Consider the following 22077-nt stretch of genomic DNA (forward strand, 5'->3'; position numbering starts at 1 on the left):
GTTTTTTGTTTGTTTTTTATTTTGTAGTACTTGATGTATTTCTGGATGGATGGATGGATGGATGGATGGATTGATTGATTGATTAATTGATTGATTGTTATTCTCTTATTAGATAATTTGCCAATTTTCCAGTATCTGGAGTGATTATTCACATGGCATTTTTCAGCACTGATGATTATCTCGAAAAGCCAACTGTGCCCAAAATGCCTCTAGGGTCAGAATTTCATTTCATTTCTCCTCTTGAACTTTGCTGCTGATCTCTTGACTTTAATAAACCGCTGTGCATCTGGATTGAGCCACTGCCAGTTTAACCACTAAAACATTCCTATTGACTGCAAATTCATCCACCTGCTTTACAATTCAGCTCACTCTTCCAGGAGAATGGAGTGCTGCTCAGTAGCCACAACCCTTGATAATAAAAGCATGCTTGATGGAATCTCTCAGTGTTTATGGTGAGAATGCTGCGGTTTGCCCATCTCCATTCCTGCAGGGTGAAGTGATAAGGTGTTTAATTGAATGTGTTGAGATACTGAGTTGCTGGTGTCTCTCTCTCGGGGCCCTATCCTGAACCCAGTGCAACGTGGTGCCAGATGCGACACAAGTGTTTTTTTTTTTTGCGCTAGTTTGGTATCATTTTGCACTACGATGTTTAAATTGCCAATGCATTTGTGACTATTTTGAGCCCATGGTTGTGCTTGTCTGAAAAGGTGTGACCGTGCCAATGACCCACTAAAAGCTGCTTTAAAGTCAATGGCGGAGGGTTTTTATTTGTTTATTCAAAAAGCGTATTGTGTTGTGCACTTATGCGGGCACAAAAACGCGCATTCGCATTGCTCATTACACACACAGGGATGTACAGCAGTACACGAATATCTTTGATTATAACAAATTAAGCATTAAAATGTAAAGAAAAATATTAATGTCTACATAAATATAGACAATAATATATTGGTAAAGACCACTACCTCCTGCCATTCTTCTTCCCTCTGAAGGGTTACTTTTGTTGTGCATACTTTTATTTTACTTCATTATTTTTTTTGAAACGTAAATTTTTTAATTAATTGTATGTTAAAAAATGTGTATATACATTTTGTTTTTCAAGGTGGCATTTATTAAATTTAAAAACATTTTTTTAATTGTTAAATATTTATTAAAATTTTAAATAACAGCTTTCTTGCTGTATGTAGCTTCAAATGAAATTATTTCTCCAGTCATTATTGCTTTTATTGCTATTACCATTAATACTACTACTGCTACTACTACTACTACTACTACTACTACTACTACTACTAATAATAATAATAATAATAACAATAATAATAATAATAATATTAATAATATTTAATATTAGAGTGATTTTTGAAGGATCATGTGACTCTAAAGACTGTAGTAATGTAAATGAATCTTTTAAATCAACAGTTATTTTAAAGTGCAATAACATTTCACAATTTTACAATTTTTACTGTATTTTTGATTAAATAAATTTAGCCTTGGTGAGCAGGAGAAGCTTATTTTAAAACATTTAAAAATCCTACTGAGCCCAAACTTTTGACTGGTAGTGTGCATGTGTGTGCGTGTGCATGTGCGTGTGCGTGTGTGTGTGTACATACACACACATATATATATATGTGTGTGTGTGTGTGTGTGTGTGTGTGTGTGTGTGTGCGTGTGTGTGTGTGTGTGTGTGTGTGTGTGTGTGTGTATATATGTACAACCATGCTTCCTGCAGCGTGGGGGTGTCTGAATATTCGAAAACAACATACTGTCACTCAGCCTATTAGAAATTCCTTTTGCTCTCAAACAAAAAATGAAAACGTTTGTTTTTCCATTACATTTCAAGCCTTAAAATTATCTTTAAATTGTCCTTGGTTATTTTCTTTTTTCAAAAGCTGCATTTTATCTTTATTTTAAGCCTTTAAGATGGAATTTCAGAATTCTTATTTTATTCATTCAGGTCTGTGCGTTCCTGTTTTTGTTTTAGATGCCTGTGTGTGTGTGTTAAAACACCCACAGAGAATGGGAATTGACAGGGTGGACCGTGAAGAAGCTAGACACACAGATTTGTGAACGCAAGCAAATGCAGAATGACTCACGCTGTCTGTGGAGAGACTGTCAAAAACTGGACTGTGCTTGTGGAGTGCCTGCTTACTGACCTTCAAACATTCGAAACATTTTTTTTAAACAATCCGTGTGTTCCACTCTTAGATGGTTTTTAAGAGTGAAAGATTGAAAGATTTATTTTTTTTATGTTTACTTTTGAAGTATACTATTACTTTTTATAACTTTATTGTAAGGCTCTTTTAATAGAAATGAAATTAAACAAAAAACAAAAAATCATTAAGCAAAGATCCCTTAAATCAAGGGCGTTGCTAGACATAAAGCTCTACTGGGGCACGCACTATATATATTATAAATACAAAACAAATATTTATTATAAATCAAAGTATTATTGTTATTATACAATTATTATTCTAAATAATCTTAAATGTAACTGGAAAACAATGTTAAGACACAGCTGGAGTGATGCTAAGATCAATTAAGAAATCTTTTGCATGAATATTCATTTAATTTAAATGAAATTCTATAGACAATTCAATATAATCCAAAAAATTTTTTTTAGATTGTATAGAATTATTTGTTGTCTTAGACTTGACTCGTCATCCCTCCTTTTTACTTTATACAAAAAATCAGGAGTCATGCTTAGTAAGATCACCATCATATTGTTTAAACTTTAGTTATGTCGACTTGCAAAAAAAAAAAAAAAGGCTGTTACGCCGGGAGAAGAGCAGCGAGGTGCATAGGTTCTCTGCGCACACGCGGACATGCGTCAGTTTGCTTTTTGATTAAACACATTGCTTTCACCAGCGCTGGTTCGGCTGCACATAGAGAATAACGTCTTTATTTCGGAATTATCATTCTTAAATACACTTGCATATGAAGTAAATCATATCTGAAAGCATTTACTGGGGCACTGGCGATTTGTTTTACTGGGGCACATAAATTGGGTCTAGCGACACCCCTGCCTCAAATTAATTAAAAGTTGTAGTAAAGGCATTGATAATGATGAACTCTGAAAAAGAAATCTCATCTTAAAAACATTCTGACTTTAAGACTTCCAATTGCATGTTATAAAGTCAGAATTACTAGTAGATGTCCTTCATTTTTGCTGCAAATTCTAGACAGACCCCCTAGTTTTTCACGATTTTTTTTTTGCGAATAAAAATGATTGTAGGGTTTTGATTTTGTGGTGGTAATTTCCAAAAATTTGCAGACAATTTTAAAAATAATTTTACGATTTTAAAAAATATTTTAAAAAAATATTTACAAAATATAAAAAGCTATATATATATATATATATATAGTTTTATATATATAAGACTATATATATATAGTCTTAATTACCATATTAGGTAGCCTACTATGTTACGTTTGCAATCTGACGTAATGACAATGACACAAATCATAAAAATAAAGCTTCTTTATTTTGGTCTCTTGTCAAGACAACATTTAAAGCAGATCTAAAATAGTAGGGATTAGGCCAAAAGAAGGTTGTATAACTTTCATTTTTATGCACGATCTTACTTTCTCTTTCTCAGATTTCATACCTTGAGCATCTGACATCATGTACCTCCCTCAGGACATGGGTTAGGGCTTCCCCTGCCGTAATACACCAAAAACCAGGATTGCCTTAAAACTCGCCAATGGCAGGGAAGCGTTTTCTCTCGTCAATGGCAGGGAAAGAGTTAAACGAAATCATTTATCGATTTGACGCACATCATAATACCAGCCATACATGTAAATATAAATAATGTCCCTCAATTCGGTCACGTCCAACGGCCGTCATCATTGAACCAATCTCAATCGCTGTAAGCTGCTTGCTTTTCTGTCTGTTGCATTGCTCTGTTTGTTAGATGTTTGCTCCCACTTTCTTTTGCAGTCTGAAACATGTCAAACGCACAAGACACCCAATTCGCACCGTGTTATTCATTCGATTTGCACCACAGGTTGTCTAATCGCATCTTTGCATCAACTTCACATGTAAAATCTGTGTCTGCTTACTGCACAGGCTGCAAAACAATTCTCCCACACTTTTATGTAATGTTAGGATTGTGAGAGGGCAGGTGAGATATCCTTTTTCAACAGACACTCAAATACATTACGTGCACTGCGTATACAACGTCTATTAGTCATGTAAAAAGATTCATTGCAAACCAAAATAAATCTAATTTGATTATATGGTTGGAATTTGATGTTTTCTGAGATTATTTACTCTTTTGCGATTATTTTGCTTTTAAATTAGGAATTTAGCAGGATCACAAAAAATTCGACTTTTTTGTTGATTTTTGCGTTGGATTTCGCGATCGCAGAATCACGAAAAACTAGGGGTCTGTCTAGATATAACTTAATTCAGGCCTGTTTTGTTCACATTTTTATTTCCAATTATCAGAGAGAAAATTGTAAAGTCTTATTGATCTTTTTTTTATTATTATTCAATGGTAGAAACAAACAATTTGTTAGACAAACGGCTTGTCTGAGTTAATGGAGTCCACAAACCATTGCGTTCACTATCACAGCAGAGTGTTAAAAAGTCTTAAATTTCAAAAACAACATTTTAGGCCTTTTTTACATTTTACAACGTGGGTTTAAACTTCGATCTAAAGCCTTTCTTTCTTTTGTTTCTGCAAAGCCTGCTTCACATTGTGCTGAACTGAAAATATTTGCGACTTTTTATCTATTCTGCATATCTGTCAAGCATGCTTCTGGTGTTTCTGAATAACTCTGTTTTGTTTGTGATAAGGCGGGCCATAATCTAATGGCTTAATGGTGTTTTTTTGTTTTGCCTAGTCATTGCCAGAGTTTCAGCTAAAAATCTGTTTCCCTGTTAAAAATGTCTCCTACATCTTGGACGGCCTGAGGGCGAGTAAATTAACAGCAGATTTTCTCTTTTGGGGGAGAATCATCCATTTTAAGCGGACAATCATTATAACATCCATCTAACGCTAAAAAGTTGCAGAAGTTCAGAACAAGCCGTTCTTTTAGAAAAGGAAGTTTAGCTTTTTTTAACCTCTCGTCTGAAAAGATCAAAGGAAATTAGATTTCTCATCATATGACAGATGTCCGTGTATTATTTTCTGGTGCAATCTGATGATGAAATGATGATTCACATGTTGCTTCATCTCAAAAACCTCTTGGATTTTTTTTTTTTTGCAAACTTTCCCAGATAAACCCAAGTGTGTTTTGGAGACTTTTTCTTCCAGTTAGTTTTGGATCGTACATCAGTGCTCATTCTGCCAGTAACAGATACAGTCGAAGTCTGAATTATTAGCCCCCTGTATATTTTTTCCCCAATTTCTGTTTAACGGAAAGAAGAGTTTTTTTCAACAGATTTCTAAACATAATAGTATTAATTAGTAACTAATTTGTAATGTAATGCGTATTTATATAGCGCATTCATCATGTATGGCCATACACCCAAAGCGCTTCACCATCATGAGGGGGGTGGGGTAGAGACTCTTCACACCACCACCAGTGTACATCGTCCACTTGGATGATGTGACGGAAGCCACAGGACAATGCCGCCAGTGCGCTCACCACACACCAGTTATTGGTGGAGTCGAGAGACTGTGATGGAGCTGTTTTGGTGGATGTGGATGATTGGGAGGTCTTGATCGGTAAGGGCAGATGAAAGAAATTTGGCCAGGACACCAGAGTTCCATTACTACTCATTTTACGAGAAGTTCCATGGGATTTTAATGACCACAGAGTCAGGACCTCGGTTTAACGTCTCATCTGAAAAGCAGCACTCACTGACAGTAAAGACCATTTTCCCACTTCCGGATTTCTCAGTAGCGGAAGTAGTTGGGAAAACTTAGAGCACAGTGAATGGGAGAATACAACAAATCATTTTTTACAATCTTATTTGCTCAAATAATAGAAGAAAAACTCTACGATGATGTTAAAAAGACTTTCAGAAAAAGGAAATAAATTGTATGAGACTGATGACGGCAACCAGAGAAAAGAATAACGTCAAGTTTGCTGTCCTGTTCCATTGACGCTGCATTAGAAACCTCTCGCACAATTAGTTTTTTGTAATTTGAAGCAAAGAAGATATACTACATGCATAAATACATATAAATGTTTAAAAAAAATAAAAACATTAAAAACTTTAAAGGATTTAAGATGCTGATGACTGTTAAATGCGTCATGACAGAGTTGTGAAAAGGGTCCATATTGTCCACGTCACTGTACTGGGGCATTAGGACAGACTGCAGGACAGACACAGACTGCAGGTTGAGTGCCCCCTGCTGGCCTCACTAACACTAAGGCCCGTTTACACTAATATGTTTTCGTTTTAAAATGCATAAGCTTTGTTACGGTTACGACTTCCGTCCACACTACTCGGGAGTTTTTGAGGCTCAAAAACAGAGCATTTCGAAAACGCTGAAGAGGTAATTTTTGTTTGAAAACAATGCTGTTCTGTGTTAGTGTGGATGGAGGAAAAAGGAGACATCTGAAAACAGGCATGGCTGCAGACATTCGCCTCTGATTGGGCCTTTTTCTTCATTATTAAGTAGCCTACACAAAGTTCAGTCTTGCATCCTTCCCTTGTTTAGACTTTGCAAGTTTGAAATGGAAAACAAACTCCTGAGGACACGTCGAGTAAATCTTCAAAGAGAACAGTGTACTTTATAACGTCATTCACATCACCCTGGCTACTTTGTTTCACTATTTTAACAATAAAATGAAAACATGATATAAGGAAATGCTTATTTTCTTTTTGATATTAACAACTTAACAGACACCAAAAATGTTGAAGCGTCGTGTAGCTACATATGACCGTCATCTTCACTATATGCATATTTATAACAAAATAGAGCCGATAACATAACTCTTCTTTCATTTTCAGTGAAAAATATGAAACATACCCTGTTTCTTTTGCTGAATATCAGTTTTAATAATTAATTATGGCCATTAAAAAAGTATAACGTACAATTAGTTTATACAAAATAGGAAAAAAAGGCAAGCAATCAGTCAAATGTGCAGAATCAGTGTACGTGGTTCCAGAAATTAATATATTAACTTATCTTTGCGCTCAGCCAAAACATTACCTGAGAACAAGTAATAGATTCAAAAGACCAAAGACTCGTTGGATAAAGATGATGTTTTAAATAATACGTTTAACAACTATAGTGAGATGCGGTCTAGCGGGAGATTCTTGATGAACCGTCCGATGTGCGCTGCTCTCACCTGGGGTTTTGTGCTCAAAGCACCCACTGATTGTCTGGTGCTCAGACGTCCGCACACGCTACAGCACGTCTCAGAGTGTGTGTTTAGTCTCATGATGTGAGTTTTCAGCAATATAATGTGAATGGAAATCTTTTCAGAAATACTAGGTGAAACGCCATTCTGGACGTGGATCATTTTTATTCTAAAACGCCATTTTAAAACTAACACGTATTAGTGTTAATGGGGCTTTACACCACTTTCTTTGCCATGATGACAGTACACAATATTTTACTAGATATTTTTCAAGACGCTAGTATTCAGCCTGGAATTTAAAGGCTTAACTACACTGCAAAAAAAAAAAAAAAAGCATAATTTTTACAGTGTATTTCCGTCAGTTGAGGTGTAAAATAACGGCTGTTAAATTACAGAAAATTACTGTAAGATAACAGAGGTTGAATTAGAGAAATTTACCGGAAATTTCAATTTAAGGAAATCTCTGTTTTTTAATATCTGCTATTCCACAGTAAATTTCTGTAATTTACCATCCGTTATTTTACTTTTTTTTTCGCCACCCTGCCGGAAATAAACCGTAAAATTATGGATTTTTTTTACAGTGTAGGTTAATTAGGTTAATTATACATATTTTTGTACAGTGCTGGTTTGTTCTATAGACAATCAACACAGATATTGCTTAAGGGGGCTAATAATATTGACCGTTTTAGAGAAATTCAAATCTGCTTTTATTCTAGCTAAAATAAAACATATAAGACTTTCTCCAGAAGAAAAAAATATATTATAGGAAATACTGTGAAAAATTCCTTGCTCTGTTAAACATTTGGGAAATATTTGATTAAATTCACAGGAGGGCTAATAATTGTGACTGTACTTCACTTGTTTTCCCACTCAGGTGCAAGAAAGCGCATCTAATTACAAAGCGACGTAATCCTCAAAAGTGCCCAGCCGAGTGCTTTCACAGCCCGCCACACTCAACTTTTACAAACACTGCCCACAAATCCAACCACATCCTCTAATTTAATCACATCTTACACCATTGCTCCCCCATGCTATTAGCTAACGATTTATGTCCCGAAAGCGAAATGCTATTATTTCCTCCGTGCGCTTTCTTGCCTAATGGCAAATAATGATAAGAGACTGTTTGAATGGAAATGTTTTTATTGTGCGACGGATCCTGTCGTGAAAGCTCATTAAAAAGTGATTTCGCGTGGCTTTCCCCCTGAAGGAAACAGAGCGACGAGTTGCGAGTTCGAAAGTAATTGATCAGCTTGACGTGACGCTGGGTTTTTCTCCGAGGGAAAAGGGGGGACCCGTGTTGAGTCAGAGCCCACTGTGATGGATCGAGGGAAAAAACGTAGGACTTCTGCATCTTTCCATTAGGCTTTGCAAGAATGCATTTGTCTGAAGGAATCAGCTATTGCATGAAAAGGTCACATCTTCTCCTGCTGGTCATCTGGCATCTGCAGCTGTGTTGCAGATTAAGAAAACTCCCTTGCTTTTTGCACGCCATCAGGGTGATTCTTCATGTCAAAACTGTTGCGTTACGGCAAAACGAGACCTTTTCCATTATGAAACTTTATCCACTTTTTCCCTACACCCCATGTGTGAATGATGGGAATAAGTTCCCTAATTGGATGACACTGTAAACAGTCTTTGAAAGGTTGTTTAAAAGATGGGTGGTTGTGAGGTGGAATTATTCTTTTATATTTGAATATTAAAGATGCAATTTTTAAGATTGTTTTCATTAAAATATGCTACTAGAAAAGTGTTATATATGTTGTTGATTCATGTACTTACATTATCCCAAGAATGTACAATAATGAATGACTAGTATATGGTGTACACTACCTGACAAAAGTCTTGTCGTCGATCCCAGTTGTAAGAGCAACAGATAATAACTTAACTTCTAGTTGATCATTTGGAAAAGTGGCAGAAGGTAGATTTTCCTCATGAATCATCTGTTGAGCTGCATCCTAATCATCCCAAGTACTGCAGAATACATATTGGAACCAGCATGGACCCAAGATTCTCACAGAAATCAGTCAAGTTTGGTGAAGGAAAAATCATGGTTACATTCAGTATGTGGGTATGCGAGAGATCTGCAGAGTGGATGGCAACATCAATAGCCTGAGATATCAAGACATTTGTGCTGACCCATTACGTTACAAACCACAGGAGAGGGCAAATTCTTCAGCAGGATAGCGCTCCTTCTCATACTTCAGCCTCCACATCAAAGTTCCTGAAAGCAAAGAAGGTCAATGTGCTCCAGGATTGGCCAGCCCAGTTACCAGACATGAAAATTATTGAGCATGTCTGGGGTATGATGAAGGCATTGAAGATGAATCCAAAAAATCTTGATGAAATCTGGGAGTACTGCAAGAACGCTTTCTTTGCCATTCCAAATGACTTTATTAATAAGTGATTTGAGTCATTGTAGAGATGTATGGATGCAGTCCTTTAAGTTCATGGGAGTCATACACAATATTAATTCTTTTTCCACTGCACCATGACTTTATATTCTATACTGTACATTAATTATATGAAGTGACAAGACTTTTGTCTAAGCAAAGTCAGACTTTACTGTCCTAATGAAATAATTAAAAATCAAGACATGATCATATTTTATTTTAGTAAAATAAGCATAATCTAGAGGTCTTTGCCGTTCACATAAGCCACTTCTGATACCAAATGATCAACTAGAATTTAAGTTATTATTGACTTTTGTCAGGTTGTGTATGACCTCTTTAGCATCAAGCAATAGCTGAAATGATGTGCTATTTAATATCAAGCATCTTTCAAGAGTTCCTCCTTAGATTTAGCATGTTCTATCTTTCCTTTTCTCTCCAGGTGAATCTCATAAAACCTATAATATTGCATATACTGTGGTAACACTTTATTTTGATGGTCCATTTGAGTATTAGTACACTGTCTGCTTAATATCTGCTGATACTGCTTCTTTAACAGACATTTAACTGACTATAAGACACTTTGCAAGTACATGTCAACTTACACTAACCATAACCCCAACCTAACAGTCAACTTATTAATCTAATGAGAATTAGTTGGCATGTAGATGCAATGTAGCTTCAATTTAACAAATGGACCATCAAAATAAAGTGTGACCCATACGATATATCATATTTAGGTCTGGACTCTATGGAGGCCATTTAATAACTGCCTTTGCTTTATCAGCGGTTTTTAGCTGCTAGTAGGACTTAAAACCTGTCTGTACTTTTTAGCATTCACAATCCCATCAACACAGGGAATATTGACAACCGCTCTGGCAGAAATGCAGATTGAACTAAGACCGAAACTCCAGTATTTTTAATTCGTTCCTCCATCTTCCTCTAACTCTTTCTTTATTTCATATGTATTAAACTGTTTATATTCTAATCAAGAGAATGAGAAGTAATCAACACAATCTCACGGAAATTCGTAACTTTTTGATTTAGTGGCTAATTCATACGAATTCGTACGATCTAATTCGTACAATTTAGTACGATTTGCTCATCCCCCAATGACGGTTGGGTTTAGGGGTGGGGTTAGGTGCCACGCCTCCTTTTTAAAATCGTACGAATTAGCCACTAAACTGACAAAACGTAAAATATTTACGTTTTCTCGTGAGATCAGGCTGGAAGTAATATATAATGTCATTATACCCTCACTAAAACAACAAATGTAACTGGGGGGACTAAGACTTTTGCACGGTACTGTATTGTTGTCAAGATATGGAATTACTTGAATCGTTATATGAGAATTTTTCATACCGCCCAGCCATTTTAAAATACTAACTACACCAATATTTAATATATTCCCACTAACATCCAGCTCTAAATGTAACATTAAAAAATCAAGCATGACATTATTTTCATGACTGATTAAAAAAAACGATGCACTAAGCCAAATATCCCTCTCACTCAGATTTCACTATATATATGGATTGTTTATATAAGTGAATTGTTTAGAATAGAAGTTCCTCAAACAGGAAGTGCAATCCATACTTTGAACTGCATGATAATAGTGTGAAAAAGCCAGATAGGAGCGCTTCATTTTTCATTCAGTGCCTTCAAAGAGAAGGGAAAGTGAGAAGGATGAGGAAAAGGAAGAAGCAGTTTCATTAAAGATTTATGCATTCTGTCTAATCTTTTAACAACACTGGCCTACAAGAGCCGGGCAATCCCTCACATCAAGCACATTTAGCTGCTGTAATGAAATGCAGTTGTTAATTATCAGATGATCATTGTGTGTGGCCACCAGAGAAGATGCCTTGAGGATCATGGCTGTCTAGGTCTCAGCTGATTGTCAAAGGATTGCTTTATAGCACTGGCTCTTTTAGACACTAATGGGGTCAGATGGAGCAGATTTTTATTTCTTTCTTTTTCCTGTAATTTTTGTTTTAGGTTTAGTGTTTTTACTGGTGGTAGTTTAAAGAGGATACATTTCGAGATGCTGCCGGCCATCTGCTTTAACTAGCACAGCTATATTACAGCCAGCAACAATCAGGACTTTTATAACATATCCACTATAGGTTCAGATTTTAATGTTTATATTTTTGACTTATAACACGCTTCTTAATGTCTTTCTTAAGTTCTTTTCTTCATTTAACGGATTAAAATAAAGTTAGAAATCTGAGGAGCTGTTAGTGAAAATCATGAAAATTGTTATAATTATTTTAATGCAAAGTTGTATTTAATTTTTATTAAGTAAACACAACCAGTGTGACAGAACCCACCATGTGCCTAAGAAACTGTCTAAGATTTGGTGTTGGTTGCTTATTGTTAAATCATTAGTTCATGTAATGGGATTTTATTTTTGTAATCATTTTATTTGATTTTGTTTTACGTTAATTGATTTATTTTATATCTTTTTGTTTGTTTGTTTAAAGTATTATTATTATTTATTTAATTTATATGTTTTGCTTTGATTTAAATTTGTTTTGTTTATATTTTTCATTTAGTTTTTTTCATTTTGTTTTATTTATTTTAATTAATTAATTCATTTTAATTTTTATTATTTATTTATTTTATTTTGTTTATTTATTTTTTGTTTTAATTTAAATTTATTTTGTTTATATTTTTCATTTTCTTTTTTGTTTTGTTTTGTTTTATTTATTTATTTATTTTATTTTAGTTAATTAATTAATATAGTTATTTTAATTATTATTATTTTATTTATTTATTTGTTTATTTATTTAGCTAGTTTTTATTTAAATTTATTTTATTTATATTTTTCATTTTGTTTTTCATTTTATTTGGCTTTATTTAATTTAGCCTTTTTATTTTCTGTGCATTGTTTATTATTTTATGTATATTTTTTATTTCACTTTGCTTCTTTAATTAAATAAAATTTCTGCTTCATTAAATTTTTTTATTTTTTTATTTAGTTTTGTGTCATTTTGTTTATAGGTTTTATTTAATTAATTCATTTTATATGCTTTTGTTTATTTATTTATTTTAATTATTAGTTTATTCATTTTTTGTTTTGATTTAAATTTATTTTGTTTATATTTTTCATTTTTTTTTCTTTTGTTTTATTTATTTTTATGTTAGTTAATTCATTTATTTGTTTGAATTATTATTTATTTATTTGTTTATTTTGTATTTATTTTGTTTATATTTTTCATTTTATTTTGTTATTTTGTTTGTTTTGTATTTATTTATTTGAATTAATTATTTAATTAATTCATTTATTTAATTGAATTAATTATTAACTTATTTATTTATTTATTTGTTTAGTTTTGGTTTAAATTTATTTTGTTCATATTTTTCGTTTTTTGTTTTGTTTATTTTGATTAATTATTAATTAATTAATTAATTAATTAATTTATTTATTTATTTATTTATTTATTTATTTATTTATTTAATGTATTTATTTAGCTTGTTTTGATTATAAATTTATTTTGGTTATATTTTCATTTTGTTTTTATTTCATTTTGGTTTAATTTAGTCTTTATTTATTTTCTGTATATTATGTTTAATATTTTGCGTATATTTTTCATTTTCATTTCACTTTGCTTCTTTAATTTAATTAAATTTTTGCTTTGTTTTATTTAATTTAATTTATTTTATTTTGTTTTGTTTATTGTGTCATTTTGTTTTTAGTTTTTATTTAATTTATTCATTTTATATGATTTTGTTTATTTATTTAGGTTATTATTTATTTATTTTGTTTGATTTAATTATTTATTTTGTTTTGATTTAAATTTGTTTTGTTTATGTTTTTTATTTTGTTTTTAGCTCTGTTTTATTTATTTGTTTTATTTATTTATTTAATTTTAATTAATTAATATTTTTAATGTATTTTAGTTTTTTAATTTATTTATTTTGTTTTGATTTAAATTTATTTTGTTTATATTTTTCATGTAGTTTTTTTTATTTAATTTTGCTTTAATTTAGTCTTTTTTATTTTCTATGTATTATGTTTATTATTTTTTGTTTGTTTTTCATTTAATTTTTGCTTTGTTTTATTGAACTGAATTGAATTTATTTTGTTTTAATGTGTCATTTTGTTTTTATTTTTTATTTAATTATTTAATTTTAATTTAGTTCATGCAATCTTAATTGAACCATTATTGAATTTTTATGTAATAGTACATTTTTAATGCAACTTATTTATAAGCATTATTTAATGGGATTTTTGTGCTGTTTTCTTGCATCTCAATACCCATTGTTATTTACAGATGACTAAAACATGGTATTTGTGTTCTTGTCATAACACTAAATCAGCTTTATTATTGATGGCTATTATAAAAAACCAACCAGACATTTTTTCTTCCATCTTTCAAAGCACCCACTCTCTAGGTTAGCACATCCCTATCCACACTAACAACACACATCTGTCCTGTTCATAACATACGCATGAAGCCACGTTTACTAAAAATACACCCCTGCTTTTCAAATGTCAGTGCTTTATTTTCAGAGTAATGGCAGCGTCTGTGAGGCTGTTTTTGTGTTGTACCTCCAATATGTTGCTGTTATGTTTTTGCTGGTTTGTTAACCATAAACCAACGTTGCTATTATTAATTTCTGTTTAAACTGAGACACTGAATACAAAAACAATTAAAAATATATGTTTTTAGAGTTAGGATTTTTCTTATTTGTTTATTTATTTGTTTATTTATTTGTTTATTTATTACCTTTTTGTAGGTTTTTAGTTTTTTGTGGAATTTTTTTTGGAATAATAATTGATTCTCTGAATATAGATTTTTTTATGTCTTTATTATTTGATACAAAGTTTCATTCATTTATTGATTCATATTTTATTGTATTTTGTTCATAATGTTTTACATAAAACTCCCTCTGTAAAATCGTTGAGATTTTTGCACTGGAAGTGCATTCTAATGAGCACATACAGTTAGGCAACAAAAATAAAAACATGCAATACAATAAATGTTTGCAAATCTTAAATGTAACCAATCAACTGAGAAAGTATTTTCTTAACCAGAATCTTTTTTTTTTTTTTTCTCTCTCTCTCAGTGAATTGAACTCCAAACTGCAGGACACTCTGGAGCAAATCGAGGTATGTGACTTTTCATTTTTTGATCTCAGTTAAGGGAGGCGTATTATGCCCCTTTTACAAAATGTAAAACAAATCTGATGTCTCTAGAGTGTGTATATGAAATTTCAGCTCAAAATACCACACAAATAATGTTTTATAACTCTTTGAAAATGACCCTTTTAGGCTTTGATACAAATTGTGCCATTTGGTGACTGTCGCTTTAAATTCAAATGAGATTGTGCTCATTTCAAAACAGGGCAGAGTCATAAATGCCTACGTGTCAGCATAGTGGCAGATTTAGTTGTCTGTGAAGAACTGAAAATGTCAAAAGAAGTGTTTCAGAAGGCACCAGTCTATGGAGACTCCATTGTTCATTTGTGCACCCTAAAGTGGCAATCACACCAAACACTTTTTCATTCTAAAAACCGCGAAGTACACGCCCAGTCTTTTTTGTTGACAAGAAAAAAAAGAAGTGCACTGCCTTTATGTCGCTAGGCAACCACTGCTGTTAATATTGTTATGATTATAATATTTCATAATTTTATGAAATGATTTAGTCATTATATAATTATATATAAGTTATATATTTATAAGTATGTAAGTCATTCTAACATTCTTACAATATAAGTCATACAGCTTCAGATAAATCAAAACTGAGGCTGCGTCCGAAATTGCCTAATTCTCAGTTGGTACTGCATTTGAATTTGAATGTACTACTCGACTGTTAGAAAAGTACATTCTATATAATATGAAAGTGAGTAAATGGAACTGAGACGTACTACATTTACCATTTTGTCATGGAACTGAGACGTACTACATTTGCCATTTTGTCATAATCATGTTACCTAGCCACGTCAGTTGCGTCGCTTCACTCCCATTCATAAACTCTCTCGCAGTGCATCATGGGATAGTGTAACGTCCATCGAATGCATACTTCTTGCATACTGTATTTCAAATTCTATAAATTCGGACATACTTCTCGGCTTGTATACTGATTTTAGCATACTATATAGTTGGGAAGTGTATGATTTTGGATGCAGCCAGTGTTCACTAGTCTGTTCTCCATTTTAGAAGTCTCCATAGTCCAGGGTTTCCATGGGGCTTAAAAAGTCTCAAATTTAAAATTGAAATTTCTGGCCTTAAAACGTCTTAAATTCGCTGTTCTAGGTCTTAAATATTGTACCACAGGTCTTATTTTTCTGATGTCCATGTAACGCTACATCTAATGCTCATTTATATTCTTTGTTGTTGCTGTTGTTTGGTTTGGTGGTGTTGTAGTTCTTTATTTTCTCCAGTCCAACTGTAATTTGTGGTATTACAACTACAAATGAGATCAGCATGCAATAGGCAATCAGCTTTCTGTTGTTGAACTCGGTGCGCGCGGCGAATGTGACGTCATCGCTGTGTTTGTGGAGGTTCGCTTTGGGTGCGCGCGACATGATGTCTGAAACAGGTATGACTGTACAGACATCTTTATGCTCCGTCCATGCATGATCATAGGGAAAACCAGATGACCAATAATTGTTGGCTAGAAATTGCAACAGCAGTGGGAAAGGAGGAACTTTTTTGTAAAAGTTTGGAAAAACCTTAGGCATAAGTTTGTTAAAACAAAAAGAGAGGCCATGTAAAAGTGGAGACCCAGGTGGTTTAATATTACAGAAATATGTTTTTCCACCATTCAGGAGTTTTACACTGATGTATATGTTACAATTTTGAATTTAAAACAATTTACAAGTTACAAACTAAAATTAAGTAACAAATTATGTATTTGATAACTGGAAAGGAATGTTTGAACAATATACTGTCAATATAACTGTCAGTATAACAATATACCATCAGTTTACAATATACTGATGCTCAATTTCTAGGTTTTATTGGTGATAATGGTCAGTTGGACCATTATTGCCTTTTAGCATATAAGTAGGCCCACACAGAATCTGTGCGCGCAGAATTCCCGAGATTTTCCGCAGATTTTTAGCCTATCATTAATTCTGTTTATTTATTTGAGTAAATGTGTTTAAATCTATATTTATTCAGTTTTTTAATTTATTTCACTAATATTATTGACTAATATGAAAATGTCTATCTGAATTATGTACAATATAGTTTGTACAGTAATATTTTCTGTCTTTTAGTAGATATATTATATGAGAGACTTGCTTTGTTTACCAAATAATGTGAATCTAATTGGATTTGCATTTTAAACATTAAATAACAGTTTAAAACATAATATTTTTTTCACAAATTAAGGTTTTAGTTATGATACTCCCAAAATAATTCCGCTGAAATCCGCAGATTTTCACCCAAAAAATAGCCAAAAACATCCGTAGATTCTATCTGGCCCTACAGAAACTAGCCAGACAATAATGTGTGAGTTGTTAAGTGGGCAACATAAATTTTTTTTTAGTAAGTGTACTTTCTTTTTTTTTTTTTGGCTTTAATTCTTGCCATAATAAAAAATATATTTGTAGAGCAACCCATGTTCTGTTGCCATTAATATTTAACTTTATTAGGTAGAACTGTCCGAGATATGAACAAAAGCAAGTGATGCATCAATTTTGATTTAAACAATCTTGAATGGTTATAAAAATCTTTATTTGAATACATTTACCATTAATTTAGTATTTTGCATTTTCTCTTTATGTGTATGCGTATTTTTGATGTAAGTAAGTAAAGGTTTATTTTTATAGCACCTATCCAAGACATTGAGTCACAAAGTGCTAAACAGTAAGATAAAACAAGTAAAAGAACACATGACAATAAAAGAAGGCATGTTAAAACATTAAAACTAATTAAAAATCCAAATAAAGAAACACTAATACTGTTAATTAAAATCTTGACCAAAAAGATGTGTCTTTGAATGCTTTTCAAAAAGTTCAACTGATCCCAGAGTTCTTAGTGCTATCAGGAGAGAGTTCCAGAGCTGTGGGGCCACCACACAGAAAGCACGGTCACCTTTAGTCTTAAGACGAGTTCTGGAATGGCTAACAGGTCTTTGCCAGAAGACCTCAGAGACCGGCTACACGAGTGACTGCTTAAAAGATCTTACAGGGGTGCTTGACCATGCAGAGCTCTATATGTAATGACCAGAATCTTAAAACTTACTCTAAAACTGATAGGAAGCCAGTGACATGCCTTAACACAGGTGTAATGTGTGGCCTCCTGCTGGTGTTGGTTAAAAGCGTCGCCGCTGCATTCTGCACAACTTGCAATCCCTCCATATAGGATTTGTTCAGACAAGTGAACAGAACATTACAATGATCCAGTCTAGAAGAGATGAAGACATGGACAAGCATCTCCATCTCTTCCTCTGACACAATATTTCTGATCTTTGCGATGTTCCTCAGATGTAAAAAGCGTGTACAAACAACAGATTTAACATATCTATTAAAACACAGAGCTCGATCAAAGATGACACCCAGATTTCTAATATCACTGCAATTTAAAGATAACAAACCCCCCAAAACTTGCCTGATCATTGGGGTGATGCTATCTGGAGCAAAAATTAACGTTTCTGTTTTATCTGGGTTCACTTGCAGAAAATTGTCTGCCATCCATTTGTTAATGGAGACTAAACAATCCAATGTTGTAATGTAGGTCTTAAATTTAATACTTAATGGTCTTAAAAAGGTCTTTAAAAGTCTTAAAATTGATGTTGGGATATCTGCAGAAACCCTGATAGTCGCCTTGACAACACAAACACTGCTGTCACCGTAACAGAAACCTCGCCTCTGTTTTCATTTGATTGGAGAACAAAAGAGGTGACTGACATAGCACGCTTTTCTCGCTCATTTTCAAAAAATCTGCAGAAAAGGCGTTCACAAGACATTTAAAAACTCCATGTTTATAATGCCTCTTAGTCCCTGACATTATCTTCAGCAGGTAGAAATGCTAATGGTGGACGACTGCTTCTCACTCAGGGCTGTTTATGCTAATAAGGGAGAGATCATCACTAATGGGCGGGGCTTTCCCCCTCTGATGACATGTATACAAAGAGAGAATGTCAATCAAAGTGTTACTGGAGACTGTTTTTATCAAGTGTGATTATAAGAAAGAGAATTTAATGAATCTTTACCATTTACTATTTTCACACACGGTTGTCACACAACTGTGTTTAAACCCCATATAAAAGGTATCCCCTTTAAAGGACAAACTGAGAGTCTGTTATGCTGACCTTCATCTTCATTGAATCAGACATTAAGATTCTCTTCAGAAACACTGACAGATTCGACACAGCAGTTGCCCTGATGTTGACTCTCAGCATTAAATGAAGGAAACAGATGGGAAGACTTGAGTGTGTGTTTGCTGGTCTGACAGTGGTGCTCAGGGTCTCAGTCTGCTCTCTCTCAGGCCTCGGGCAGATGGACTGTGTGTTTATTAAATCAATTGCTGGCTTTCAGGATGTCGGTATCTGTGCTGGAGTTTCTGCTGCCACACACATACAAGTACACACACATACACAGTCACTCATGCATTTCCCCCAGCAGTGCTGTTTGTTGACTGCATGCTGAATGTGATTGGATGACACCCAACCTCACACACAATTTATTACTCATCAACTCGCTTGCTTTTTTCCTCTTATTTTGTTGTATTTCTCTCCTTGATATTTCGTTTTGTTGTTGTGCATTATTTTACTTGCATTTTTAGCAATACTAAGAACATTTAGCAATGATGAAATATAATTTTTTATAGTGGCAGCATTATATTTTCTTTATTGTAATGTTTTGTTTGTTATATTTATATTTTATAAAAGAAAATGACTTTATTTTGTGAGTATTTTTTAAATTTATTTTATGATAAAATGTTTTTAGTGGCAGCTTTATATTTTTAAATATTATTATGCAGTTGATAATAATAATAATAATAATTATATTATTATATTAACTATGATTATTATTATTATTGTTTTTTTATTGATAATGTGAATTATTTATTCCAAATTTGTATTTTAATGCAATTATTTATTTATTTATTTATTTATTTATTTATTTATTTATTTATTTTTAATTTTTTTACATATTTAGGCATTATTTCATTACTTTCAACAATTTATTTCATACATTATTTTATCTTTTTTCCATGCACTATATAATAATTGTTATTATTTTTGCCAGTATTTTATTTGTATTTTAATTATTTTTCTATTTATTCAATTTTCTAATTTAATTAATGTTTTATTATGTAATGTTTTACTCTTTGAATGTTATATCTCTGCAATATTTATAGCTATTTTAATTTTTATCCAGTTGTTTTTTACATTTCTGAATTATTTATTGATTTTCTGAATACATTTTTTTGTATTTATTTTATTTTATTTTTATTTTATTTTATTTTATTTATTTTATTTATTTTATTTTATTTATTTATTTTATTTTATTTATTTTATTTTATTTTATTTATTACTATTTTATATTTAAAACATTAATTTCAATTTTCGATTTAGGCATTTGTTACGGGTCCCGGCAGCGGAACTCGTAGGCAGATTAAAAGTGCCTGAATTATCAGGAGAAACAAAATCACATTGAGACTTCAGTGTCTTTCCCCAGGCGCAGCATAGTAGCATCTACTGATTTTTCTAATTCCCATAGACAAGAAAAAATAAGTAGTGACTACAGGTTGAAGGAAAGTAGAGTAAAAGTACCGATACAGCACTAAAAATGTACTCAAGGGAAAGTAAAAGTACACATTTTAAAACGACTTAGTAAATTACAATTCCTGAGAAAAACTACTCAATTACAGTAGTTTGAGTATTTGTAATGAGCTGCTTTACACCACTGATCAGCAATAATAGCATTAAACTTACAGTATTATCTGGGGGAAAAGGTGGTTTCAGGCAAAAAAGGGTTGGGACCCACTGCACTAACACACAGCGAAACTGGTGACAGAGTGGTTTGATGAACCTGAAAGTGAAGTTGAACTCCTATGGCCTGCACCATGACAGATCTAAATATTATGGAGCCACTTTTTGGTGTTTTGGAGAAACGCTTTCCTCCACCATCATCATGTAGTGACCTGGCCACTATTCTGCAAGAAGAATGGCTCCAAATCCTTTTAGCCTCTGTGCAGGACTTGTATCTGTCATTACCAAGACTAATCGATGCTGTATTGGCTGAAAAAGAAGTCTCTTCACCATGCTAATGAGTTACTGTGATCTAAAAGGCCAGGCGTTTCCTTGATATTTAATTTCATATAAGTTTATGACGTATTTTTTTATTGTAATATTTCTTTCATGCAGATTTTGACTGTTGATTTCATGCAGTTTTGTTTTAAGCAATATGTTCAAATAGTTCTTGTCATGCTAAACTGTATGAAATTAATTGAGTATCAGTGATCTTCATACAGTATGTGCCGTAATGTTGCTGATTGTGCTGCTGTTTGCTGTTGATCTGTGCAGGAGCAGCTGGATGTGGCTCTTTCCAAAACCTGCAAGCACTTCGATGTTTCTCACTACACCAAAGTTCAGCTGGCGTATAAACTCCTGGGCAAGACGCAGGTGAGTCACCGCCGTCACGACCTTGGCATTTGGGCTGATGTGGAATCGTCATTCAAATAACTGTGATTAAGCATTTATTGTGTGCGCAATGTCAACCAAGTATAGATGTGCACCATACAAAGCAATTTTTTTTCCATGTTGAACACGGAGCCATGCAGTGTGAAATGGTGATTTTCTTTAAAAATCAACTAGAAAATGTCCACATGAAAAAAAAATACTGTAGTAATTTATAGTAGATACTATAGTAAACTACTATAGTGGGTTATACTGTAAATATTATAGCATTTACAACACTTAATGTTAATGAATGCTACCACTTACTGTAGTTCTATTTATAGTGAATAGATAAATGGCGATAAATACTGTAGTATACACATTTTTACTAAAGTAAACAGGGGTTTATTGTAGTATAATATGCCCTATAGTTGTAAAAAAATTGACTGTTGTATAACCATGGTGACTAGAATTATCACAACAGATTAATTCAAGTACTTTGCTATAATGTGGTCTAAAAACACTTTAGTATTTGTATTTCTATACACTACCTGACAAAAGTTTTGTCGTCGATCCCAGTTGTAAGAGCAACAGATAATAACTTGACTTCTAGTTGATCATTTGGAAAAGTGGCAGAAGGTAGATTTGAATCATCTGTTGTACTGCATCACAAACATCACAAATACTGGAGAAGGCCTAATGGAACCAGCATAAACCCACGATTCTCATAGAAATCAGTCAAGTTTGGTGAAGGAAAAATCATGGTTTGGGGTTACATTCAGTATGGGGGCATGTGAGAGATCTTCAGAGTGGATGACCACATCAACAGCCTGATGTATCAAGACATTTGT

At 32.8% G+C, this 22077-nt stretch overlaps 1 protein-coding gene across 1 annotated transcript in view; it reads left to right on the top strand.

Annotated features, from left to right (window-relative positions):
• The window catches only part of LOC130246323 (syndetin-like), a 382903-nt gene that overhangs the window by 54906 nt on the left and 305920 nt on the right, over window positions 1-22077 (top strand). Inside the window, exons 9-10 of the mRNA XM_056479201.1 lie at window positions 14718-14760; window positions 21134-21232. Coding sequence (XP_056335176.1) covers window positions 14718-14760; window positions 21134-21232 — 142 coding nt within the window. The remainder of the gene's footprint in view (window positions 1-14717; window positions 14761-21133; window positions 21233-22077) is intronic.

This window comes from Danio aesculapii, chromosome 19 (genome assembly GCF_903798145.1).
Source record: "Danio aesculapii chromosome 19, fDanAes4.1, whole genome shotgun sequence".
NCBI classification, from domain to species: Eukaryota; Metazoa; Chordata; class Actinopteri; order Cypriniformes; family Danionidae; genus Danio; species Danio aesculapii.